At 46.3% G+C, this 23,495-nt stretch overlaps 1 protein-coding gene across 1 annotated transcript; it reads right to left on the bottom strand.

The window, feature by feature from the left end:
- Window positions 1–3,320: 3,320 nt before the first annotated feature.
- On the bottom strand, window positions 3,321–23,495 carry elovl6 (ELOVL fatty acid elongase 6). The gene is made up of 4 exons (XM_012834293.3): window positions 23,207–23,495; window positions 10,609–10,740; window positions 9,536–9,687; window positions 3,321–6,102 (listed from the first exon to the last, which is right to left on the bottom strand). The coding sequence occupies exons 1-4, from the start codon at window positions 23,287–23,289 to the stop codon at window positions 5,564–5,566; spliced, it is 906 nt and encodes a 301-aa protein (XP_012689747.1). The 5' UTR covers window positions 23,290–23,495; the 3' UTR covers window positions 3,321–5,563.

Here is a 23,495-nt window from a genome sequence, read left to right as displayed (position 1 = left end):
TTACTGAGTGTCTGACTAGTTCTGAAGTTAGAGCGGTGCTATTTCCTCCGACAGAGTGACTTCCACTTTATGTGCCAACTGGCAGGCTCACTGTATGAAACAGGAAGTGAGAGTGCATTTCCTAGTGCCGAGCCAAGATGTGCAGGGCTTGCATCATGGGTGTAGGCGTAGGCTAACTGGAACCAGCAAACCGCAAAAAGCAGCTCTTAACAAAGGGGAACTCAAGTTTTGGTGCGACCAAACCAGAGGTTGTGTGTGTGTGTGTGTGTGTGTGTGTGTGTGTGTGTGTGGCAGTGTTAATTTTGGCAGCTATTTTAGATTTAGTCTTTAGACGAAAAATGCATATTAGTTTTAGTTACATTTCGTCATTTCTATCCTTCTTAGTTTTAGTCTAGTTTTCATCAACGGAAACTCAGAACATTATAGTCTAGTTTTAGTCGACAAAAACTCATAACATTTCAGTCTAGTTTTAGTCACATTAAATTCCTTTCCTTCCCTTCTCAGGCCCAAGGACCCCCTGTGTTGTGTCTACAACTGCATAATAGTCTAGCTTGCAGTACTTAAATTGTAGATACAATTAGTCTCTAAGATATATACAGATCTCCTAGTATATGCCTACAGCTGCATTCCAATTAATTAAATGTAAATAATAATTTTAAGGCAATAAATCAAGTCTACATTTTGAAGATTCAAATGATGTGATGGCTCAATACAACCACAATGCCTACCTGGCCTTAGAGCTAAATCAACCACATATCCTCCATATGAATTGCTGTGCAATCTGATAACCAACAGATTTAGCTAGACGGCTAGTTTTGACAGTGGAAAGTGGTGCCAATGATAATAACAATTGCCCAAATAGACAAGGATATGTAAACCAATCACATATTCATTTATTTTTTCCTGATTAATGTCATGCGTGGCCTGTCCTATAGAGTCCATTCTGCAATGAGTTTACTAGCTAGCTATCGATGTAACTTAGCTATGCTACCTCAACGTTAGCTAGCTAAAAGTTTTGGCGATCATTGGCCAAGACTAACGGGAGGCTTCAATCGAAAATGATTAGCTAGCTATCCAAGATGACACCCTATACATTCGACTGCCCCTTTGAAGTTGACTTAACGTTGGTCAACATATGCTAATAACTAGTTAACATTAGCTAGTTATCATTGACCGTTTCTAGCTAATTTACCGTGGCATAAATTGCAGGGTTGCGCGCTTTCAGGTGCCTCTTGAGGTTTGTTGTGTTCTCCCCACCTATTTTGAAGCCACATGGTTTCTCTGCCGTTATTGCGGTGCATTGTGTTTAATTTTCTGTCAAGTTATAACAGTGTCCAGATATCTATTCTTCTTTTTCTTCCAGTACCGAGTGCTTGAACTTGAGCCATCATATAACGTTTGTTAGGGCGTCACTTGCATGTCTGGGCATCTCAGGGAGTGGAGGATGGATACAGCAGGACCGGGCAACATTCAACCAATGATATTAAGGATGTACTGCACTAGGTGCATGCAAGTTTCGAAAAAAATATGAATTCTATTCTTAATTGTCCGTTAGTCCACCACTAACATTCTCGTCTTGTCAACGAAAGTAAAAATAGATTTAGTCACAGTTTTTATTTTTTAAAGATCCGTTTTCGTCACGTCAACATCTCGTCTTAGTCATGGGAAAAAGGTTGTTAAACGCATTTTCTTAAAATTCGTTAATTAGTATTCATGAAGAGGTTTGATTGGTAGGCCTCACACTTCTAAGACCATCAGTACTCATGAAGAGAAGGTTTGATTGGTCGGCGTCACAGTTCTAATACCATCAGTAGTCATGAAGAGAAGGTTTGATTGGTCAGCGTCACAGTTTTAATACCATCAGTAATGAAGAGAAGGTTTGTCTGACTTTATGATGTTTGAGATGACTTTGTTCATTTTATAACTACATGCTCATTGGAAAAATGGGGGGGGGGGAATAGTCAGTATGAAAGCTGAATGACTTCTGGGACACTTGCTTAATCGCTATTTCGACACGCTTTTGACATTGTCAGTGGGGATCTTAAATGAATGCCCAAGCCATTAGTCATGGTTTATGAGTCATAAGTGTACTGCTTGTTTAAGGACAGATGAAATGAAAATGGATATCCCACCTTCTTCTGATCAGCTGTAACCTGACACCTTTGCCGGAGGAAGTATTTTGTGTCTGACACCAGTCTCAGTCTGGCTGGAGGAATGTAAGAAATGATTTGGCAGTAGCTCCAGTGTCTGTGTCTGTGGAGATGACGCTGTTGCAGTAACTATGTTCCGTCAGCTTGTCACAGTCATCCAATGGTGCTGCAGATTCCGTATGTCTGTCAAGCTGCACATAACGAGACGTGCTGCTGCTTTTAAATATGCTCCTGCTCGAGGCCATCTGTTGAGCAGGACCAGCGTGGCAGGCAAGCAGGCAGGCAGATATATAGGAAGATAGGCAGGCAGATACTGTAGGTAGACAGGCAGACAGGCAGGCAGGCAAGCACACAGGCAGACCGGCAGAAAAATAGGAAGATAGACAGACAGGCAGATAGGTAGATAGATAGGAAGATAGGTAGATGGGCAGACAGGTAGATAGGCAGACAGGCAGATAGATGGGAATATAGGCAGGTAGGCAGGCTGGGATCTGAGTAGCTGTTTTGTGACGGTGCAGAGACCGGGTTGAGTCCAGATGATTGGCTAGTGCAGACAGATGGACAGGGTTTGATTGGCTAGTGCAGACAGATGGACAGGGTTTGATTGGCTAGTGCATGAGGCACGTGTGCTTCTGGGCACTTTTAAGCCTAGTCTGATGAAGAGCTTTACACATGAATGTATGCATGTTTAAAAAAAAAAATACTTCTTCAGATGTGTGTGTGTGTGTGTGTGTGTGTGTGTGCGTTTTCTTCATAGTATATGAAGCATACTATAACAAAGCTGAAGATAGAACATAACACAGCATGCAATGTAACCAATGTGACATAAGATTTATGTATGATAGACGGTAAAGAATGCAGAACAATCCAACAGTTGAAATCACTGAAGAATTGACTAAATCTGAAGTGCTGAGGGTTTTTAATTGGACAAAACTATGAACAGGCATCATTTCCTAGGACAGACCACTGTGACATCACTCCACCATGCAGGGTGAACAGAAGAGCAAAGGTGTTCTTGTGAGCTCAAGTGTGTCATTATTAGTGATCTTGTGACATTGATGACATTACTGCCACGTCATGGATGACTAAGGGACTAATGTTGGACTTATATCGGGGTCCGTGCACCAGAACAAACACAGTTACTGTGAAACCATATTGAAAGGTCAGGTAGAAAGGTAGCCATTTTGTTTTTAATATGCATGATAGCCCTCACAAAAGCAGATCTCAATTGAGAGGTCAGACTCCAACCACACAACTCACACACATCTGGCTGCTGACCTGAGGGAGATTAGTAGTTATTAAAAAAAAAAAAAAAAATGACGTACAGTCTGTAGTATATGCAAAATGATTGTGTGCAAATAAAATTCTTTACTAAGCAAGACTGTGTGTCTTTTCTCATCCTCGACTTGAACAGAAGGCCAGACACCCATTTCAGCATAATTCCCATAAAGGTCAACTGTGAGACTGTACTACCAGGTCTGCACTTTGGTAGGCAGGGGGTAACAAGGAGGGGGGTCAGTCTTAAAAGATTCAGAGGGCCCGTTGTTGGAAAGATCCCTGGGTCATGTCATGCCATTTTTTTTGTTCCACCATTGAGGTCACAGACGTTGCACATTTTCTGGGGGGGGGAGCACATTTCTGGTGAACATTGGCAATGACTCTTTTTAAGGCATTTGATATGATGCTTTGGTAAGTACTGGTTATGGCGCTTCTAGACTAAGTTGAAAGACTACCATTTTTGCCATGTGGGGATGTCTTTGGGCCCCACACCTAGTCAGGTGTTTACTCTGGCCGAAGAGGACTACTTGTTGCACTGTGTTAGACCAGTATGGAATCAGTGGATCAAATTGGCTGCGCTGAAAGCTGAAAAGAGAAACAAGACGTAGCGGAACATTCTCCCTCAGCACTGGAATGCGTGCTGGTGTTGTTGCCCTGCTGTGCCCTTACCCAGACTGTGCGCTTTATCACGTGCAATCCTCATCTAGACTTCATGATTCCCACCTTTGAGTCGAAGGGCATTAGGACTTTGGCTGAATGGAGCATAACCACAAAAACTGCAGCATCTGTAGAGTTTAACATCACACTAAAAGCACAAGACTTCTTTTTTTTTTCTTCTTTAATACACCTGGTTCTTGTTAAAATAAACTACTGATGCTTTACATGTTTACAGTGCAAATGCACAATAGCACAACGGACACCATTCAATGAAAGTAGGGGTTACTCAGAAATGGGTTACAGTGCACTTGACCACCATTGAATGTTTTTAGCTTCATTAGCTTCACGTTTAGCTTTTCTTTTTTTTTTTGGGGACTGGGAGGACTGGCTGGTTGGCTGGCTCTCAGGTTGTGTGTTTGTCTGTCCCTGTGCCAGAGCCAGCATCAGCACCAGAATTGCACTGATAAAACTCTCTCTAAGAATGCATCCAGAAAGAAGAGTCTTTGCCATGGAAAAAAAGGTCATTTGGTCATTTTTTCCCCCCAAAGTTCTTTGATGTTGCTGATGTGCTCTGGTTTCAGAAGGTCTTCCCAATGCATATTTATTTTTGAATTTTTTTAATAATGATGTTGACATTGGCCAATCTCACCAGTGACACAATTATGCTTTTTTTTCTGCAGTGATATGCACGTCAAACAGAGGAGGATCTAGGACCTGAGAGAACTGGGTGTTTAGTGACGCAGAACACAGAAAGTCTCTTCCAATCCCACCTGATCACATGGTTTACCGTGTTCTCAGTCAAAACCACTTCTGTACAAAGCTATCGCACGTACTAGCGTCTAAACAATCAAATTAAATAAGAATAAGAATAAAAAAACTTGACATTTACCACTTTGATGTTGCCGACAAAGAAATGAGGAACAGAACAACACTTTTAACGATGACTCCACCTCTCCCTGTTCTCCAGTTCCCCAAGACTCCCTCGGTTCCCTTCCAACAGTTCCTCTCCTTCACACCGACCATCAACTCTATTAGTTCCCTTTTAACATTTCTGTCATTTATTAATTTATGTGTTTTCTTTAAACATAGAGAATCGCCTTGGGCACATAAACATCACATAAAGACACTGTCTGTTGTCATAGTAATGATTCCTCAGTGCAGCGCTGCTTAGTCACTCCCCCCTCCCCCTCTGTTTCCATCCGATGGTGGGGGGGGGGGGCTGATCTCTATGCGTTAGTACTGTGCACAAAGCTTCAACAGCAAATCCCACCCTCACCCCCTGCATCCCCCCCTGCTCTCCCTCTCCTCCTTCTGTCCTCCCTCCTTTCCACTCCTCCACTCTTCCCCTCTATCTCCCCCTCTGTCTTTGGTCCTCACCTCCATCTCATCTCCACAGCTGCTGTTTTATATCAAACACCCCAGTCCTTCCCCTCCCTTTCTAGTAAACTCTTCCTTCCGTTTTCTTTTTTAACTTCTTTTTACTTGCTCTTCTTCTCGGTGGCAGCTGTGGTGGCCTTGGCGGTGCGGGTGCCGGGGGAGGTGATGGCGCCGGTGGCAGCAGCGGTGGTGGCAGCAGCGGTGGCGGCCGCCGCTTTAGCAGCGGCGTTTCGCTTGGACTTGTCGATGTAGGCCTCGAAGAAGAACTGGCAGAAGAGCACAAAGTAGCTGAGGTACATGAGCGAGGACCAGACGATGTTTTGCATGTGCGAGGGGCACTCGTGGCCCTGCTGCATCCACGAGTACACCAGGTAGTTCACCACGCAGCCCATCACCATCTGGGTGATCTGCGTCAGCGTGATGAACATGGCGAACTTGCGGGAGACCCGAAAGCCGGCGGCCCTCAGGGCGTAGTAGGAGTACATGACGGCGTGCACCAGGTAGTTCATGGTCATGAACCAGCCGCCCCCCGCCACCATGTCCTTGTAGGAGTACCAGGAGTAGAGCAGCACGGTGATGTGGTGGTACCAGTGCAGGAAGATCAGCTTCTGTTTCCTCAGCACGATGAACAGAGTGTCTCCTGTGGAGGAGGAGAGAGAGGGAGAGAGAGAAGGAGGGAGGGAGGGAGGGGAGGAGAGAGAGAGTGTGAGATAAAGTGTGAAAGTGATGAAGGGAAGCAAGGAGAGGAAGGAGGTTAGAGGGGTAGAGAAAGGGTGTGAGTGCCGTATGAGAGAGAGAGATTACAAAATGATGGAACAAGAGGATGCAAGAAGGAAAGACATGTGCAGTGAGGAAAGAGGTAAAAAGGGGGGACCAGAGGAGAGCAGGAAGGATGGAGGAGGAAAGGGAAAGAAAAAGAGAGAGAGAAGCCAAGACTGATTAACAAGCTTGAAGACAATACAGAGTGCAAAAAAAAAAAAGATTACGTAGCCTTGGCTGCCCCTGGCTGGCAATTAGGGCTTTTTTGGCTCCTGCCGAGGTTACCTCTAGTCCTTAACATCATGTCAAATCAGTTTAATATCAAAACGGTTTCCCCTGGCAACCAGTCTCTGACATTTTGTGCATCGCCCCGAGAGCTGAGTGCTGGTGTGCCTATTGACTCGACAGATCTGACTCTATTTACTGCACGTTTTGTATTATTTATTTGTGTGTGTGTGTGTGTGTGTGTGTGTGTGTGTGTGTGTGTGTGTGTGTGCGCGCTTTGCTTGCTAGCCTTTTAAACCGTATCTACCCTGATACATTTGTCGACTGTATGTCAACACTGAGCTGCTTGTAGGTCATATGTCTCTGATAACACCGCTCTAAAACAAACAGCATTAGAACCCTGTGTGTCTGTGTGTGTGATAGAGAGTGCTAAATGACCAAGGTCCCTAGGTTCCCTCACACACACGTCCCCATCCGATGCTTAGATTGAGGTCGACACTATGAGACACCTGAGAATCAGATGCTTGTACAAACCCGAAAGGAAACCGCTTGTGGTTGTGTGATGTGACACTAGGTACTCCTCAATACGTGCCTGCACTTTCTTACGTGACATTGGAGATCTACAACTGCTTTCCTTACGCGTGGTGTGTGTGTGTGTGGTAAAGTTGGTGTGTAGGCTGTAAGTGAAACGGAATGCGTGTGCAACACTATCCGTGTGTGATCATGTCAATATGTGTGTAGCTGCCTCAACAAGTCTTCAGGCTCAGGAATCAATGCAAGTGTGTGTGTGTTTGTCGAAGTGTGTGTGCAAGTGTGTGTGTGTTTGTCGAAGTGTGTGTGCAAGTGTATGTGTGTACCCAAGTGTGAGTACTGTGGTTGACCAAATGGAACCTCCGCTGCAGACATGAATGCAGCAGTCACAGGCCCTCCCCCACCGACCAGTCTACCACAGAACTCTCTCTCTCTCTCTCTCTCTCTCTCTCTCTCTCTCTCTCTCCACGTGTGGGAGAATGAGACTCTTTGTGTGGAGGTATTGCTGCCCCATTGGCAGGTATCTGCCTCTAAGGACTTACATCTCCCTCTCAGGCTGGGCCTGCACCATCAAATGCCACACTCACTCGGGACAGTAATAACCGGCTAATAACGTGTTTAGATCGGATTGGATTGGATGACTGGGTTGGACTGGATTGGATGACTGGATTGGTTGACTGGGTTGGACTGGGTTGGACTGGATTGGATGACTGGGTTGGACTGGATTGGATGACTGGGTTGGACTGGATTGGATGACTGGATTGGACTGGATTGGATGACTGGGTTGGACTGGATTGGATGACTGGATTGGATGACTGAATTGGATGACTGGATTGGATGACTGGATTGGATGACTGGGTTGGACTGGGTTGGATGACTGGATTGGATGACTGGGTTGGACTGGATTGGATGACTGGGTTGGACTGGATTGGATGACTGGGTTGGACTGGATTAGATGACTGGATTGGACTGGATTGGACTGGATTGGATGACTGGGTTGGACTGGATTGGATCCAAGTGCACAACTGCTTCATATCCAAACAGTCACTAGCCACATATATGACAAACCAAGCCGGTTCTGACCGCCCTAAGTGCTACGGGGATGTTTGAGAATCCTGGTTCTCAGTCCGGTCTCCTACCTCCCTGGGTCAGTCTCTGCTGTAGCCCAGCAGTGACATGGAGGTACTGCTCGCCCGCAGGCATGTAGCGACTGCTGTCTCTGAAGCCCTGTGAATGTGATGACTACTGCATCTTCTCCCTGACCCAGTCTCTGTCCAGGCCTGACAATGAAGCCACGCAGGCAGAAAGATACCTTTAACACACTAACATCTGAGGATGTAAGTTGCCTATCCCACCTTTAACACTCCATCATCTGAGGGTGTAAGTTGCCTTGCCAACAAGCATGTAGCGTCTCCTGTCTCTGAAGCCCTGTGAATGTGGAGCCTGCTGCATCTGCTGCATCTCAGGCTAGTTCTCAGAGCTGCCTCCTCCTCCCTGACCCAGTCTCTGCCCAGGCCTTACAGTGAAGCCAGGCAGGCAGAAAACGAGCAGACACTGCCTTCACCAAAGACCCTGACTCAGGGCCGCCGCACAAGGGTCAGACACGCACACACACAACTCGACCAAGACCCTCCCAACCAACCCGTAGTGTCTCCAGTCCAGTTCACCCTCTCTCTCCCAGAGCAGATGAGTTGCGTAATCACTCCTGACACGAGTGCACGTCATCCCCTGGCAGAGAGGACGGAAGACAAAACATACACACACACACACGTCTTTCTATTGTCTCTTGCCCTGTGCTGCAGATGCACTTTATTAGGGAGAAGCTTTGGGGAGGAGGGAATGTGTGCAGCATAGGATGGGAGAGGCTAGAGGAAGGGGAGACGTCAGCAGCTGTGACGGAGCCTACCGACTGCCATAACTACCAGCTGGGAATATAAAAAGACTATTGCAAACTAATGCATACGCAGCAGGTGACAACCGGGGAAACATTACAATTAAAATATGCTTTTTGTAGACCAGGCATAGCAAAAATAGCATTCCTGTACACTCATTGTGATTCATAAAGCTGCATGTGTGTGTGCATGCTGAGTTTCAGGAATTCTCAGAGATGTTTCTAAGCCAGCAAGCCACGTGATGTCGGTGTTAGCCAGATGGGAGAGTGCCCAATTTATCCATTACGCGTCATGGGGAGAGAGAGGTGACTTTCCAGAATATTCTGCAGAGTTTCTCAGGTGCAGAAGGAGCTGTGAGCACTGAATATATTCTCATAGAAGGTGCTTTTTATATCACAAATAAGTCTGAAATCATTCGTCTAATGAGATGCCCTCTAGAGATGTAAACCAACCAGTGTGCTGATATTCTTAGAATAAGCAGCCACAAAGTTATTCACACTTACAAGTCTAATTAGGACTTGAAACTGACACAAACTGCAGATTGTGGTTACAAATAGACTCTCTGTTTAAACATAGTTATAGCTATGGACATAGCAAGTTACAAATAAAAGCATGAAGATCCAGTGTGTTACACCATGGTACTGAGAAAACATTGACTTGTCTTACCTAGTTCTGGAGCCTTGCTTAGGACAAAGGCGTAGGCCCAGAACTTGCTGACCGGTCCATTGTAGAAGCTCTGGTCGCACACAGACTGTTTCAGGCCTTTCGTCATCAGGATGTACATCATGAAGCTCCCGGTCCTTATGGCACCAAATATACTGGTGGACAGATGAGAGACAGATGGGTAGCAAAGGGTTAAGGAAGGATCGTCACATGGCACATGGCACCTCTGTTCCCCAGCCAGGTTGTCCCCTCGGTGGACGTCTCCTTTATTTAAATAACTATCAGGAGGACGGTGTTCCACTTCCTTGAAAATGGGTACATTCATTTGATGTGGTTTGTATTGAAACCAGGTGTACTTCAGCACAATGACATGGAAAGCCTGTGGCCTGTCTGTCCCTTGAGAGGGAGCATGAAGGAACCAACACACGAGGAAGGAGTGGCTGAAAGGCCAGTTGCCATTGTGATGGAATGTTTCACCACACCATCCATAGGCTGGCTCCTGGCCACCTTGATGACAGCTAGAGTAACCCCAGTGAAAGCATGTACAGCGAGTATGGAAAACCAGATGATGTGGTTATTATATTATACAGATTATTATCTGTGTTTGACCTGTGCAAGACTAAGATAATTATCATAGCTGGTCTTCACAGGCTGCATCTCATGCCTCATCGCTACCTATCTGGTACAGTAAGGTCTGAGTACGCTGTAACTCTGCTCAATAAACTCTCTCCACATCTGGAAAACAGACTAGTGTAACACTACAGTGTTGTTTAGGGTATGACCTGGTACATTTGTCCTGAATCAACTCTCCTGCTTTGTGGTGTGGTGAGCATAGTGTCAGGACTATCATACAGGGAGTGTAGTGTATCCATCAGGACTATAGTATGGGGAGTGTAGTGTATCAGTCAGGACTATCGTATGGGAGTGTAGTGTATCAGTCAGGACTATCATAGGTTGAGTGTAGTGTATCAGTCAGGACTATAGTATGCGGATTGTAGTGTATCAGTCAGGACTACAGTATGGGGAATGTAGTGTATCAGTCAGGACTAACATGCAGATAATGAAGCACATCTTACCTGAAGACAGCGAGCGTGAGCGACCACAGCACCAGTGGTTTCCGCAGCTCAAACTTTTCCCGCTGTTTCATCACATGTCGGCCGCCTAGGATGCACGCCACGTACAGCGCGGAGAACAGGAAGGATTTCTTCCTGTAGGAGACACAAACGACTTTCAGAGCGCGCCTGCAGCAACCTTCACACACTACAACAAACGACCTTCACACAGTACAGCAAACGACCTTCACACAGTACAACAAACGACCTTCACACAGTACAGCAAACGACCTTCACACACTACAACAAACGACCTTCACACAGTACAACAAACGACCTTCACACAGTACAGCAAACGACCTTCACACAGCACAGCAAACGACCTTCACACAGTACAGCAAACGACCTTCACACAGTACAGCAAACGACCTTCACACAGTACAACAAACGACCTTCACACAGTACAACAAACGACCTTCACACAGTACAGCAACAACATTCACTCACTACAAACCACAGCCTCATATAAACAGGATACTGGGGATTTCTGTATCTATACGAGTCAATGTTTTGTCCATGCTCAGTGTTTGGTCTGTCTAAGCAAGCAGATTTCATATCACACTGAAATCAGTTGTAAAGATGAATGAATAACTGGGCAGACATGTCATGGACATACAGTATGTACAGTATTTCTTGAATCCTGAGCTCAGCCAGAGCAATATCACTTGTCTTCATGTCCTCCAAAAAACCACAGCTGGCAGGAATGAAGACTGATGACCTTCAAACCATAAATAGTGACCTTCAGACTGTAAAGTACAATCTGAAAGAATATGACAATTGACAATGACCTTGAAACTACAGTCTGCAGGTATTGACCTTGAGGCTCCACTCTTGACCTTTACTAAAGATGATGGCTTGACTACTCTGCCATGACAACAGATGACCACCCCCCCCCACCCCCACATCCCCTCCCAATCACTGAGACAACAGCTGATGATCTGTCTGTACCGCAGACTGTGACCTTTAGACAATAGAGCCACAGCACTGGAGAGAGACGCCCGCAGCATCCCAGATCTACAACCTTTATTAGTCAGCCCTGCAGGCCGTCTCTGCCTGGTAGCTGGCACCCTGGCACAGGCTCTGCCACCCTGGCACAGGCTCTGCCACTGGAGACATGACTGACTCGGTTACTAGCGCACTAAGGGGTTTCTACACGCCAAGCCAGGCCCCAGATCTCACAGGAACTGTAGATCTACAAACATGGCATTGAGGACGAAAACACTTTGAATAAAAAAACACTTTAATTTAATGGTAAGATTGGCTGTTTATTATTTGAAGTTTTACTTCTATTTTGTTGTCAAAAGGACAAGAAGAGATTAGAAGACTGAGCCCAAACTAAGCTGACGACTCCAAACGGGTATCAGGGGTGCAGTGCTGCCAAAAGCTGATAGCTATAACAGGCCACAGCCAAACTGATTGATCCGAGTCTCACAGTAGGCTACTACTCACTTTAGGCCTAAAGGAGAGAAAAAAACACAAACACCAGCTTTGGTGTCCCCAGTAAGCCTGTGCTTAAGGATAACATCTGCTAATATTGGCTTTTAGTTCCCTGTACTCAGTGTTCATTTACTTGATTAACGTTGTTCTCCTCTCTTTGAAAGGATTGCTCCCCTCTGGGACATGGGCCTACCCCATGCTGAGTTTAATCAGGAAACTTCACTTTTGTGTTGTATAAACAGAAAAAATCCCTGATCTTGCTGTCTGGCCAAACACAAAAACACCTTTCTCCCCAGCAAGAAAAAGTTGTGCAAAACTAAAATCACTGACAGAGCACTTGCTCTCCTTGGAAAACTTAAGACTGAATACACCGTCTCAAAAATACACTTCAAGCTTAGAGTATTTTGGGGTGGACAAATTTGTCACAAACCTCAAATGCTAAAGAAACACGAGAGATTTTTTCTTTCTAGAATGATCTGTCTCACTTGAGGCACATATGACTAAACCCTTAAAGCCATTTCTTAAATTATCTTATTGCTCACAAACCAAGCGGTAAGTAATAATGAACAAAAAGAGTCTACAAGCACAATGCACAACATAGCTAATTACAGACCACATTATTTACTATCAGTGGTGATGTAAGAGAACTGACCACTTTGCATTTTTTTGTGACGTTCCCTATTAATAGGTGCTAGAATCTGATTGAATGCAGTGCTGGGGACAGACAGAGACAGGACAGCAGTGCTTGGGACAGACAGAGACAGGACGAAGTCAGCGTTTTGCTCCCTGTCTTCGGCAGAGACGTGTCCTCCTCGTGGCCCACTTCCAAGAAACATTGTATGGGTGAAACTAAGGCACCTTCCATGCCCTCTGTCATCCTCTTCAGGTGACACTCTCTCTCTCTCTCTCTCTCTCTCTCTCTCTCTCACACTTTCTCTCTCTCTCCCTCTCTTTCAAAGAATCAGCTTTAGTCAACTACCACAGTGTCAAGGGCTTAATGCTATTTTGGAGCAACTCTGATGTCTGGTCTACTAAACCGATCTAAAAAAGCACACTACACATCATCAGTCTTTTAAAGGCAGCTGCGTGTTGGCAAGACAACAACATACATAGGTTTTAGCCTACATAATTAAAGTATTCTATAGAACGTGAATATTGTATAGGTCTCCAGTTCATCTTATGCTGCACAATATTAGGCAGTGGGAATTTGACTGAAAAAAAAAAAAAAAAAAAAAAAACATTACAAGTAAAAGTACAAGATGTTCTCTGTGAACAAAATGGTCTAATTTTCATATTTATGTTGACTCAATGCTTAAACAAACTAATTTGATTTATCGGTTGATGGAACCTCGATCCAATATACTGATTGATTAATCAACCACAAATCTAATTAGTTTGTTTTTGGTCTTATAATTAGCTTGCATTGCCAGCGCTGGCGAGTGTGCTTTGTGCATCTCTGAACAGCACAAACAACACGGTTCTGTGGAGGAACCACATTGCCCTGATACTGAGGTCACGTCTTCAGTGCGAGAGGCAGTTAGCGACAGCAGGAGAGAGAGAGAGAGAGAGAGAGAGAGAGAGAGAGAGAGAGAGAGAGAGAGAGAGAGAGACAGAGAGAGAGAGAGACAGAGAGACAGAGAGACAGAGGGGGAAGCTGAAAACGAAAGCTCGTGTTCAAGTCCAGCCACAACCCCACCATTCCATTACCTCATTCCGCTTCGAGGGGCGGGCGTTGGCGTGGAAAATGCATTCTTACGACTCCACAAGCACAGGCCAACTCAAAGTATTCAGCATAGCTTCGACTTGTATCAATTTAAAAGTAAACAAAAGGTTAGAGCACAGCCATTTAAAAGAATATTCACAGGGTAAGCAGGAAGCACCCATGCAGTTAGCTTGTAGCATTCAGACTGGTATGCTATGGGAGCTATGGGAGCCTCTACTCAAACTCCCACTCAGCGCCCGCGTGGGCAACATGCGAGTCACTGTGGCTCAGGAGGCGCTGCGAAACAGTCCGCTGGAGGGAAAGACACATGAAGGTCGGAAAAAACTGTGGGGATCGGTTGGTGGTTGCTAGCGCTAGTGTGTGTGTGTGTGTGTGTGTGTGTGTGTGTGCTTAAAGAGCAGAGTGCGTACTGTGAGGAGACAAGCGGAGGCTTACGGCCCGCAGCGAGAGGGTGCATGTGGCGCGTCAGAGCGCATCTCCATCATCATCACCATCGCACACCAATCACATTACTGAGGCAGGCATCTGCAGAACTACTCCACCAGGCCAACTGCAGAGAGTGTGCCTCTGTGTGTGTGTCTGTGTGAGGATATGTGTGTCTGTGTGAAGATATGTGTGTGTGTATAAAGATACGTGTGTTTATGTGTGACTATGTGTGTGTGTCTGTGTGAGGATATGTGTGTCTGTGTGAGGATATGTGTGTCTGTGTGTGACTCAGTGTGAGTATGTGTGTTTGACTGGGCATGCCCCCCCCCCCCGCCCCGCCCCTCTCTCTGTCTGTGTTTAGAGGAGCAGCTCTTTCTTGTGCCGAAAACTTGGAAAACTGCCTTCCGGATTCAGACTGAAATTCCTCAAAAGGAAATAGTAGCTTATCCTCTCAGGATTAGACATGCAGAGTATCGGGTCGGCTATCTGCACTGTGCACAAAAGAAGCAGCTAAATTGCCAATACTTTGAACATGATGTGCAGTGTCATACTATTAGGGTTTGCCCAGGTGTTGTGCCAGTCTGCTGCCCAGGTGCAAGCTGAATCTGGAGCTGGCCTGGTGCTGATTTGGCAGTGTCAGGATCCGTCTATCGATCCTCACGAGTTTCTCAGGAAGATTGATACAATTCAGCCATTCACAAAGGAGTAGCGCTGTTCTTTTTTTTACCACACTGTAAGATGCCATAGGCTCCTAAGATCATGAGCCCATCATTACAACAGACGGGGGTAGACCTACGGCAGGTCAGGGCCGCAAGAGTGCGCTACAATCTGAGCGTAATTCACCAGAAAAGAAAAACAGCCCACTGCAGAAAATGGAGGAAAAAAAGGGAAGGGAGAGAGATGCATTGAGGCGCAAACCCTAGATCAGCACAGTTTTCCCCTTCTCACAGCAGCTTTGGAGCTGCGCTGCTCCGCACACAAACGGAGATCCGTCAATCACTATGGCACCTGTGCAGACGCCTGCACTCTCCGCCCTCCCCACCCTGCACCCAAGCTAAACTAGGAGAGTCTCGCTGAATCTGGCCACCTTTTCATGCGGAATCACATTCCGTTTTTTTCAAGTCTTTTTTATAAGGCATCAGCTGTGCTGAGGCATCCGTATCTATTCCTGCTGCTCAACAGGAGGACCAGCGTACTCATAATCAGTCCCTCGAGGACCTTGAAAGGGTTTGTTGTGACTGTTGCAGCCAAAAGTGACTGAATTTGCTGCAGGAATTCTTAAAGAATGTGGTCGAATTGCAGTGATTTTCTAGTTAAATGAAATCAGTTGCAAATAATGCAGAAATTCCATTTACAGTCATGGGTTTGATTCCCAGGGAGGGTACAGAGTGATGCTCGTTTTGTCTTCATCAGCACTATGGAGAAAACCGATCGCTGAACGAGTATGCTAACGAGCATTATGAGCACCTAACCTGAGGATAATGTCCTCTCGTGTTATCAACCAGATCCACCTAGGGTATATGTATATGTATATGTATATGTTTAAGTATTTAGCAGACGCATTTGTCCAAAACAACACATTTGAAACCAACTGTATATTACTATCATATTGATATTATACAAACCATGCTTTCGGTGAGAGATGGGCCAACTGCATGGTTGCTATCTGTAGAGGTACTGAATCTGAGCAGTGCTGTGATGTCATGGTGGATGCCCTGTCAAATGCGGATGGTGCTAGCAGCATGAGCGCTACGGGAAAACATGATGGGTGATGATGGTGATTACATCTGAGAGTAAGATGATCGTATTCTATCTGATGGGAAACTGAAAAGCAGCGGCTACCGGCTACCGGCCCAGCTCAGAATCCGAATAATGGCTTCCACGGCCCGCTCAGATTGTGTTTCTAATCAAACACGCTTGGACAAAAGAGACACGGCCACTGGCTCTGAAACTCTAGCCGTCTTTCAACTAACAGCGCCTGGCGCCTGGCCAAGATGCCCCCTGCTTGGAGTGGAACTTGCCCAAATCTGGCTGAGGTCTGGCTGAGGTCTGGCTGAGGTCTGGCTGAGTTCTGGCTGAGGTCTGGTTGAGTTCAGGCCCATGTCCACTGCAGTCTCCGCTGCAAAAGGGAATTAATTACTAGCCCATCTGACACCCGAACCCAGCGCCAGAATTTCACCCAGGTTCGGTTCAGAGCCTTGGCAGCCTCAGCTGATTATTTGAAGTGGATGGGTTTCTGTAGAAAAGTGATCTCCCGTGTCCGTCTCAGAAGACACGTGTAATTACAAGACCATCCGAGACCATCCTTTCATCAAGGTGAGGTACAGCGTAACATACAAAACTCCCCTGTAACCCTAGACCGAGAGTGGAGATGAAGAGACACGGGAGAGCGAGGCAGATAGCAGAAAAGGGATGGATGGACAGAATGGTGGAGGAAGGGAGGGAGAGATGGATAGGATAGACGCTGTCACCCGTTACGTAACTGGGACTTGGGACGAGTCGTGTTCAGCCCAGTGTACGGCCACGGCTAAGTCCCGTGGCTCTGTTTCACGGGCCTTCGTACTGCCAGGCTGCGTCTCTTTTGCCCGTCTGCGGGGCATTAGTGGTGGACGGTCAACGGTGGCAGTGACCAGGGGGAATCCCTAAAGTGAGGGAGGCTCTGCCCACGCAGGGGATGTGCAGCACCGCGCGGCACAGATGGACATAAATTAGAGCCGCGTTGGCGCAGATTAAGGGAGTGCCCCGTGAAAACCCTGGCAACGGGTAATTCCCTGAGGCCAATCTGAAGCCATGCGGAGAGCCTACTCTCAGCTCAGCCCAACCCAATCTAAATCACCTCGATAAACCTCACACAGCAGTAGACTCAGTCCTAGTCTCGACCCCACTCAGTCTTTTCCAACCAGGCTCATATCAGCGCACAACTTAATGGACAGGTTACTTTGGACCGAACCACAGCACTGTGTGTGTCTTTGATTGTACAGTGGTCTCAGTATCTGTGTCCTCTGTAGTGCTGGAGTTGAATGGATTATTTTTATAAAGAGGTAATAGTTTCAGCTCATTAAAGGATTAAAGTGCAGCAGTCAGAGACAAGTGTATTTATAGGGGAAGTGTGTGTGTGTGTGTGTGTGTGTGTGTGTGTGTGTGTGTGTGTGTGTGTGTGTGTGTGTGTGTGTGTGTATTTGTGTGTGTGTGTGTGTGTATGTGTGTGTTTACACTCCTTACGCCTGTTATCACCCTATTGTCTTCCATGGGAGAATTTTTGATGCATTGAGTTAAGCTGGATGACTAGTGAAAAAATCCTCTTAAACATGCTACTTTTAGACAACATTAGAGTATTGCTCTTACTCGTTAGATTAACAATTGTGCAGTATATAAACATATATATATATATATATATATATATATATATATATATATATATATACACACACACACACACACACACACACACACACATACACATGCATATATATATATATAGAGAGAGAGAGAGATAATATATAAAAATATAAATTAGATAAATCAGAATAAAAAAAATTGTGCTACTAATGGCCAGACTGAAGAAGAAATATGGGCTGAAATCCTACACTAACGCAGGGGCAGAGTGGCCTGCAAAGCCAGTGCAGGTGTATGCCCTCCGGAGGGTCTCTCAAACAAAGGCCTGACGTGCCGTTTAACCGACAGACAAAACCTTACTTTGGAAAGAAACAGCTTGGACAAGAGAGACATTCCTCTCGGATCATCTCACAAAAGCACCCGGGACTCGTCTCTCTAAGCTGACTCTGGTTTGCCAGTGCGCTCACTCATTAACTGCCACAGCCCTGTGTTTAACCTCTTATTCAGGGGCAGGGTAGCAGTGATGTGGGTTATCTCACACCTGCCGTTGGGTCTCTCTCACGGCGGCCGGTGCCCGAGCTATCGGCCCCCCACCGCCATTCTTCTCCCCGTGTGAGGCGTGCCCGTGGGAGAGAGCCCGGGGCATGACTCAGCACATTGAGTAGGGCCAGCGGGGTGGAAGAGACTGCACAGTGGACGTGGCTGGGCCCAGAGATGCCAGCCCGGAGGGGGGAGAGAGAGAAGACCAGAGAGGGAGAGAAGGAGAGAAGGAGAGAAGGAGAGAGGGAGTACATGCTTGTGTCCAGAGCCCATAACTCTCATAGGGAGAGGGTTAGGGAGAGCAGGATTGGGTATGCTCATGTACAGAGCCAGGGAGAGGGATAGAGGGACGTAGAGAGAGGGAGAGGGGGAGAGGGATAGAGGGAAATAGAGAAATGGGGATAGGGAGAGAGGGATAGGGGTATAGGGAGAGAGGGAGGAGGTGATGTGGAGCTGTGGGGAGCAGCGCGTCCGGAAAGGAGGGAGAGCTACAGAGAGATGTCCTCGATGTCACTGCCAAGGACACACACACGCACACACAAATACAGACACACAAATACAGACACACACACAAACAGACACACGCACACACAAATAGACACATACACACACACGCACACACTCACTCACACATATACAGACACTCACACACAAATACAGACACGCACATTGCCTCTCTGCTGCTGACTTGTGTCTTTACACTCGCAGACTGACCAACCAACCCCTATGCAGATAAAACACACACACACACACACACACACAGGTACATGCACGTATCCTATGCAGTCAGGTCCACAAACAAAGGTTAAAGGTTAACGCCTGCTCAGATGCTTCACCCCCCCTATAGCTGCAGACATGAACTGCTCTTTGAGGTATGAGGCTGAATGTCACCCACTCTACGTGTTCCCATAATGGTGGCGTTTCACATACTGATGTGGCACGAATCAGTTATGTTTAGGGAATCACTGAATTGTTATGGAACATTGACTGTATTAGAGCCATTGTGTGCTACTCCAGGGTTACAGTGTAATGAAGCATGTGATGCCATAGCAACAGAAGGAGAAATGCCTCTCACCACCACACAACACACACACACACACACACACACACAAACACACACACACACAACACACACACACACACACACACACACTCCCCCACATTTCTGGCCTGACCATACAGAATCTGCCACATGCCTGATATCATTCAGTTGACTAAGCTATGAGTCAACTAAGAGGTGAATGTGTATGCTGGCTTTACTTAATGAAAGTCTCCTCTCGCTCGCTTTCTCTCTCTATTTCTCTGCCAGACATTCTGTTAGCAATTTGAACCACATCCACTTAGCTGTCTGCCTAGCCTGGACCAGATAGCCGCCATTCATTCCCAAAAGTGCTGACTTACAGAGTGGAGTACGAGAATCCTACCCCCAACGATGTACAGCATATAAGAAGCCCTCAACAGAGAGAAAACACAAACAGAAAACGTTGCTCTATAGACAGAACTGTCCTGGTGATGCCTGAAAAATGTTTTGTTTTGTTAGTACTTGGCAGACATTCTGTCAGGCGCTGGTTGGTTCCACTGTCCCTTGCTCAACCCCAGTTCAAGTGTCATTGAGCAATACACTGACAGCCTGACTGCTTAAAAACATGAAATAAAAAAATAAAACGAAATTAAATGGCTCCATGCATGGCAGCTTCTGGTAGTTACAGTGACTGCATGAAAAGGAAAGTGCTTTAAGCCGTCTTAACAGAGTCCTATGTAACTTTTGTTGTCAAAACAATAAGCGACCTTCTAGATCTCCCACAAAGAGACAGATTTAAAGGTTCAGTGAAGATATCATATCTTCAAATTCTGGGTCCGGTGGAACACAAGCTTCCTTAAAGGTTAAGCGCACAGACGCGCATCTCTGTTCTCAGATGAGGATGGCAGGGCAGAGTTTTGCTGCGTTTTCACTTTGGTTTGAGATATTTGTGAACCCGGCACCTGTGCTAGCACAGCATAATGTTATGTTAGCTTTGGCGGGTTTCAGATGCTCTCTCTCTCAAGATACACTGGCATACGTATACAATTCTGCCATCTGCTTCTTTTCAGCTGACTGCAGACTAAATGAAGCAGAGATGTTTGCTTCGCAGAGAGGAGAGACTAACTGAAGCTGATGCACTGAGGGACTCCGAGAGGATTCAGCATGGTGAACAACGTCTGAGAGTGATGAGGTGTGCTCAGTGGCATGGACACTGGTAGAGATGACTGCCTACCTAACTTCTTTAATATCCAGTCTTGGTTAACATGGGAGAGAGAGAGGGGGCTTAGGTGTAGTTTGTGACCGAGATTGGTGGAGCTAACTACCCAAATTGTTCAGTCTTGGTTTAACATAACATCTAAGAGGGCCAAATTAATCTTTAAGTTGTGGTCAGTGTCTTAGAGACTGGTAGGACAAACTGACTGACAACAAACACAAACACACACACACACCCCTCTCGTGTTAACCTAAACCGTTAAGATGTGGTCAGTGCCCTAACGACCAGTAGGCTCAAGGGTCAGAGAGCTTCTCCATCACCCCACCTCCATGGTGCCACCAGCTGCTCTTCCCCGGCCTCGCCTCTCCTCAGGCCCAGACAGTGAGAGCTGTTGTTCCACAATGGACACAATGGCCACAATGGACAATGGATGGGCACGGCCGCGTAGGCACCGTGCTCAGGAGTAGGCAGAGGATTCTCTCAGACCAGCGGAATGGGTGGGCTTGCTATGCCGGAGGCTGGAGGCGCTTGCTCGTTGGGGTGTGTGAGCTGAGCCAAGCTGTGCTGTCCAGTGTGCGAACTGTGGACTGTGCGCTCTGTTCCCTCTTGCTCACCCTCTTCCTCGTATTCTGTCTCCCGCTCTCACAATATCTGTCTGTCTCTCTTCTTCGGTTTTACTTTCATCACTTTCTTTTTTTTTGCTTTCTTTCTTTCAGATTCTCACTCACTGTTCCTTCCTCACATAGTCACTCCCTCTCTCTCTTTCTAAAATGCACTCTTATATTCACACATTGCTCTCAATAACAACACTCTCTGTTGGATGGGGCCCAAATGTGAAACGGTACCTGCAGTTTGTGATGGCCTGAGGATGAGTGAGCCTGTGCTTGCACTGACTGGACAGACATACTGAGAGAGGTCATCTAAAGATACTGACCAAAGGAGTATCCTCCCTCCCTAGCTAACCCCACCCATGCGAGCAGCCCCATCCTGGCACACACACACACACACACACACACACACACACACACCAGAGAGAAAGAGAGAAAGAGAGAGAGAGAGAGAGAAAAAGAGAAAGAGAAGATACATAGATTGATTGAAATCGTAATGCAAATATGAGGTGAAGAACTTCTATACCCTAACCATTTCCAGTCTCAACTTGCTCAGTATAACTATCTGTAGGCCTATTTCCTGGCAGTGCAATACCAAAGTAGCATCTTTGGGTGTGTCTTCAGTATGTCAACACACCCATATCCTGTGCGACCTAATACATGAAGTAATTACAGTGCCTCAGGCCTATGGGACTGAATTGATGAGTGTAAATCTGTGCAGCTAACAGTCGTAGGTCATAAATAATGAACGAACATTGATGTGAAAACAGATTAGGGGATGGATGTAGACCTACGGTCGTCTGGCATGTAAGGACAATTGTCCGTTGACGACAGTCGGGCACAAGTTCTCCGGTAGACAGTTCAGTATGATGTATGCGCGACAAGAGCAACCCGGCGAGGTCGCCACAGGCGTGAGGCGCGCTGATTGGTCTTCGCTCTGTCAGCAGACATCAGTAGATGGCTCCCATTGGCCCGGTGGTATGATTTCGCGGGCAGCCTCACTTGCTCCTTTTTCCACGCGCTACCAGAATTTACAATAGCGTGAAATTGATCCGTAGGGAGTCGGCTTGCGAATGACAACCGACATCTGAATAAATGTGTCGACTTAGACAACCCGGTGCGTTGGGCACCAGCACAGATGTTTTCATGGGTTTCTCTCTGAAGAGGACACGATCCACAACGGTAGATGCGAAATGTAACAAGGACATGATAGTAGGATAGGATAGCTACCCAGTCCAGCCCTCCACGCCGCTACCCGTAGCCTACATTAGAGCTGCGATCATGGCCTTGTTACAGTGTCTAACCGCATGATGTGACCAAATGAAAGCCATATATCTGCTGTTCAAATATGAGGCGAAATATAAATATCTGCGAACAATGAATGCGGTATGCCGCGGCGATTTACGATTTTCAAGCCATGTCTTGTAGGCTGTGCAAACCCATGCAATTTCGCCAGCTACTCGGTCAAACAATTAATTATTTCTTACAGTAACCACATACCTCAATGCGAACCCGCTCTAATGTGCCAAATTAAAGCTTTTCGCGTATACTCGGAGCAGTTCAATTACTAAGTATTTCTCATCAGCTCAAAGTCAGCCTCCCCTGTAGCTGGCTGACATGTAAGCTTAATGAGCCACGTTTAATGTCAAGGGTGGGCATCACAATGCAGCCAGCAACGACTGTCAGATGGTCTTAGACATTCCCTCATCCTCTTGTTCGAAATATAAATACAAACTTGTGGATACGTTGGACCAGTTCTAAAAACGTAATCTGACCTGACAATCGGTTCACTGGATGGCTGTAATGGTCCATATAGTTTAGCCCTATGCTATTCCATTCATACGACTGATCATACCAGCTAATAGAGTAGCCTACCTGGGCTAAGAGGATAAAATCCCCTCTATGTCATCGAGGAGATATATTAAGGATCTGATTACTTTGTCTCAAACACACGTTTCCTCACTGCACTCAAATCACTGAAAGCACATCCGAAAGGACAGCACAAGGAAGGCTGCAACATTACGCTATCCAGACATAATCTCATTCCGAAAGCATTGCGAAGGGGAGATGACCTATTAATGCAGACTGTAGTGTCAGTCAATGAATATTTAGCGCCAAGTTCGTTCTTTTCGTTTTTTACATTCATTTTCACATTAAAGCCAAGTCACACTGAGTATTCCACAGACATAACAAATGCATGTTTAAGATAGAGATAACCACACATCAATCAACGTCGCACAGCGGGACCACAGTACCAGTTCTCTTGCATCCACCGGATGGCTTCGTCTTCATTGAATTGCCTCTCAAATTCGTACTCTTGCAGCGCAAGCACCGACATCGTCTCTCTTCGGGGTTCTCAACGCGGACCTGAAGGCAAGAAAAGACGAACAGCGAAATATTCAAATAGTTTCCGCCTTAAATTGGGCTCCAGCTCAGCCACGGCCCCTATATTGCATTGCGCTTGCCGCTGCCAGGAACTCATTCAGTAGATCTCCGATGTCAGCCTATATGCCTTCCACTTCCAACCGGCATACGCCCTCCAGC

This window comes from Clupea harengus, chromosome 6 (assembly GCF_900700415.2).
Source record: "Clupea harengus chromosome 6, Ch_v2.0.2, whole genome shotgun sequence".
In the NCBI taxonomy this organism is placed as follows: domain Eukaryota; kingdom Metazoa; phylum Chordata; class Actinopteri; order Clupeiformes; family Clupeidae; genus Clupea; species Clupea harengus.
Note: the sequence above shows the minus strand (reverse complement) of the source record. Positions and strands in the feature narration are given on the sequence as shown.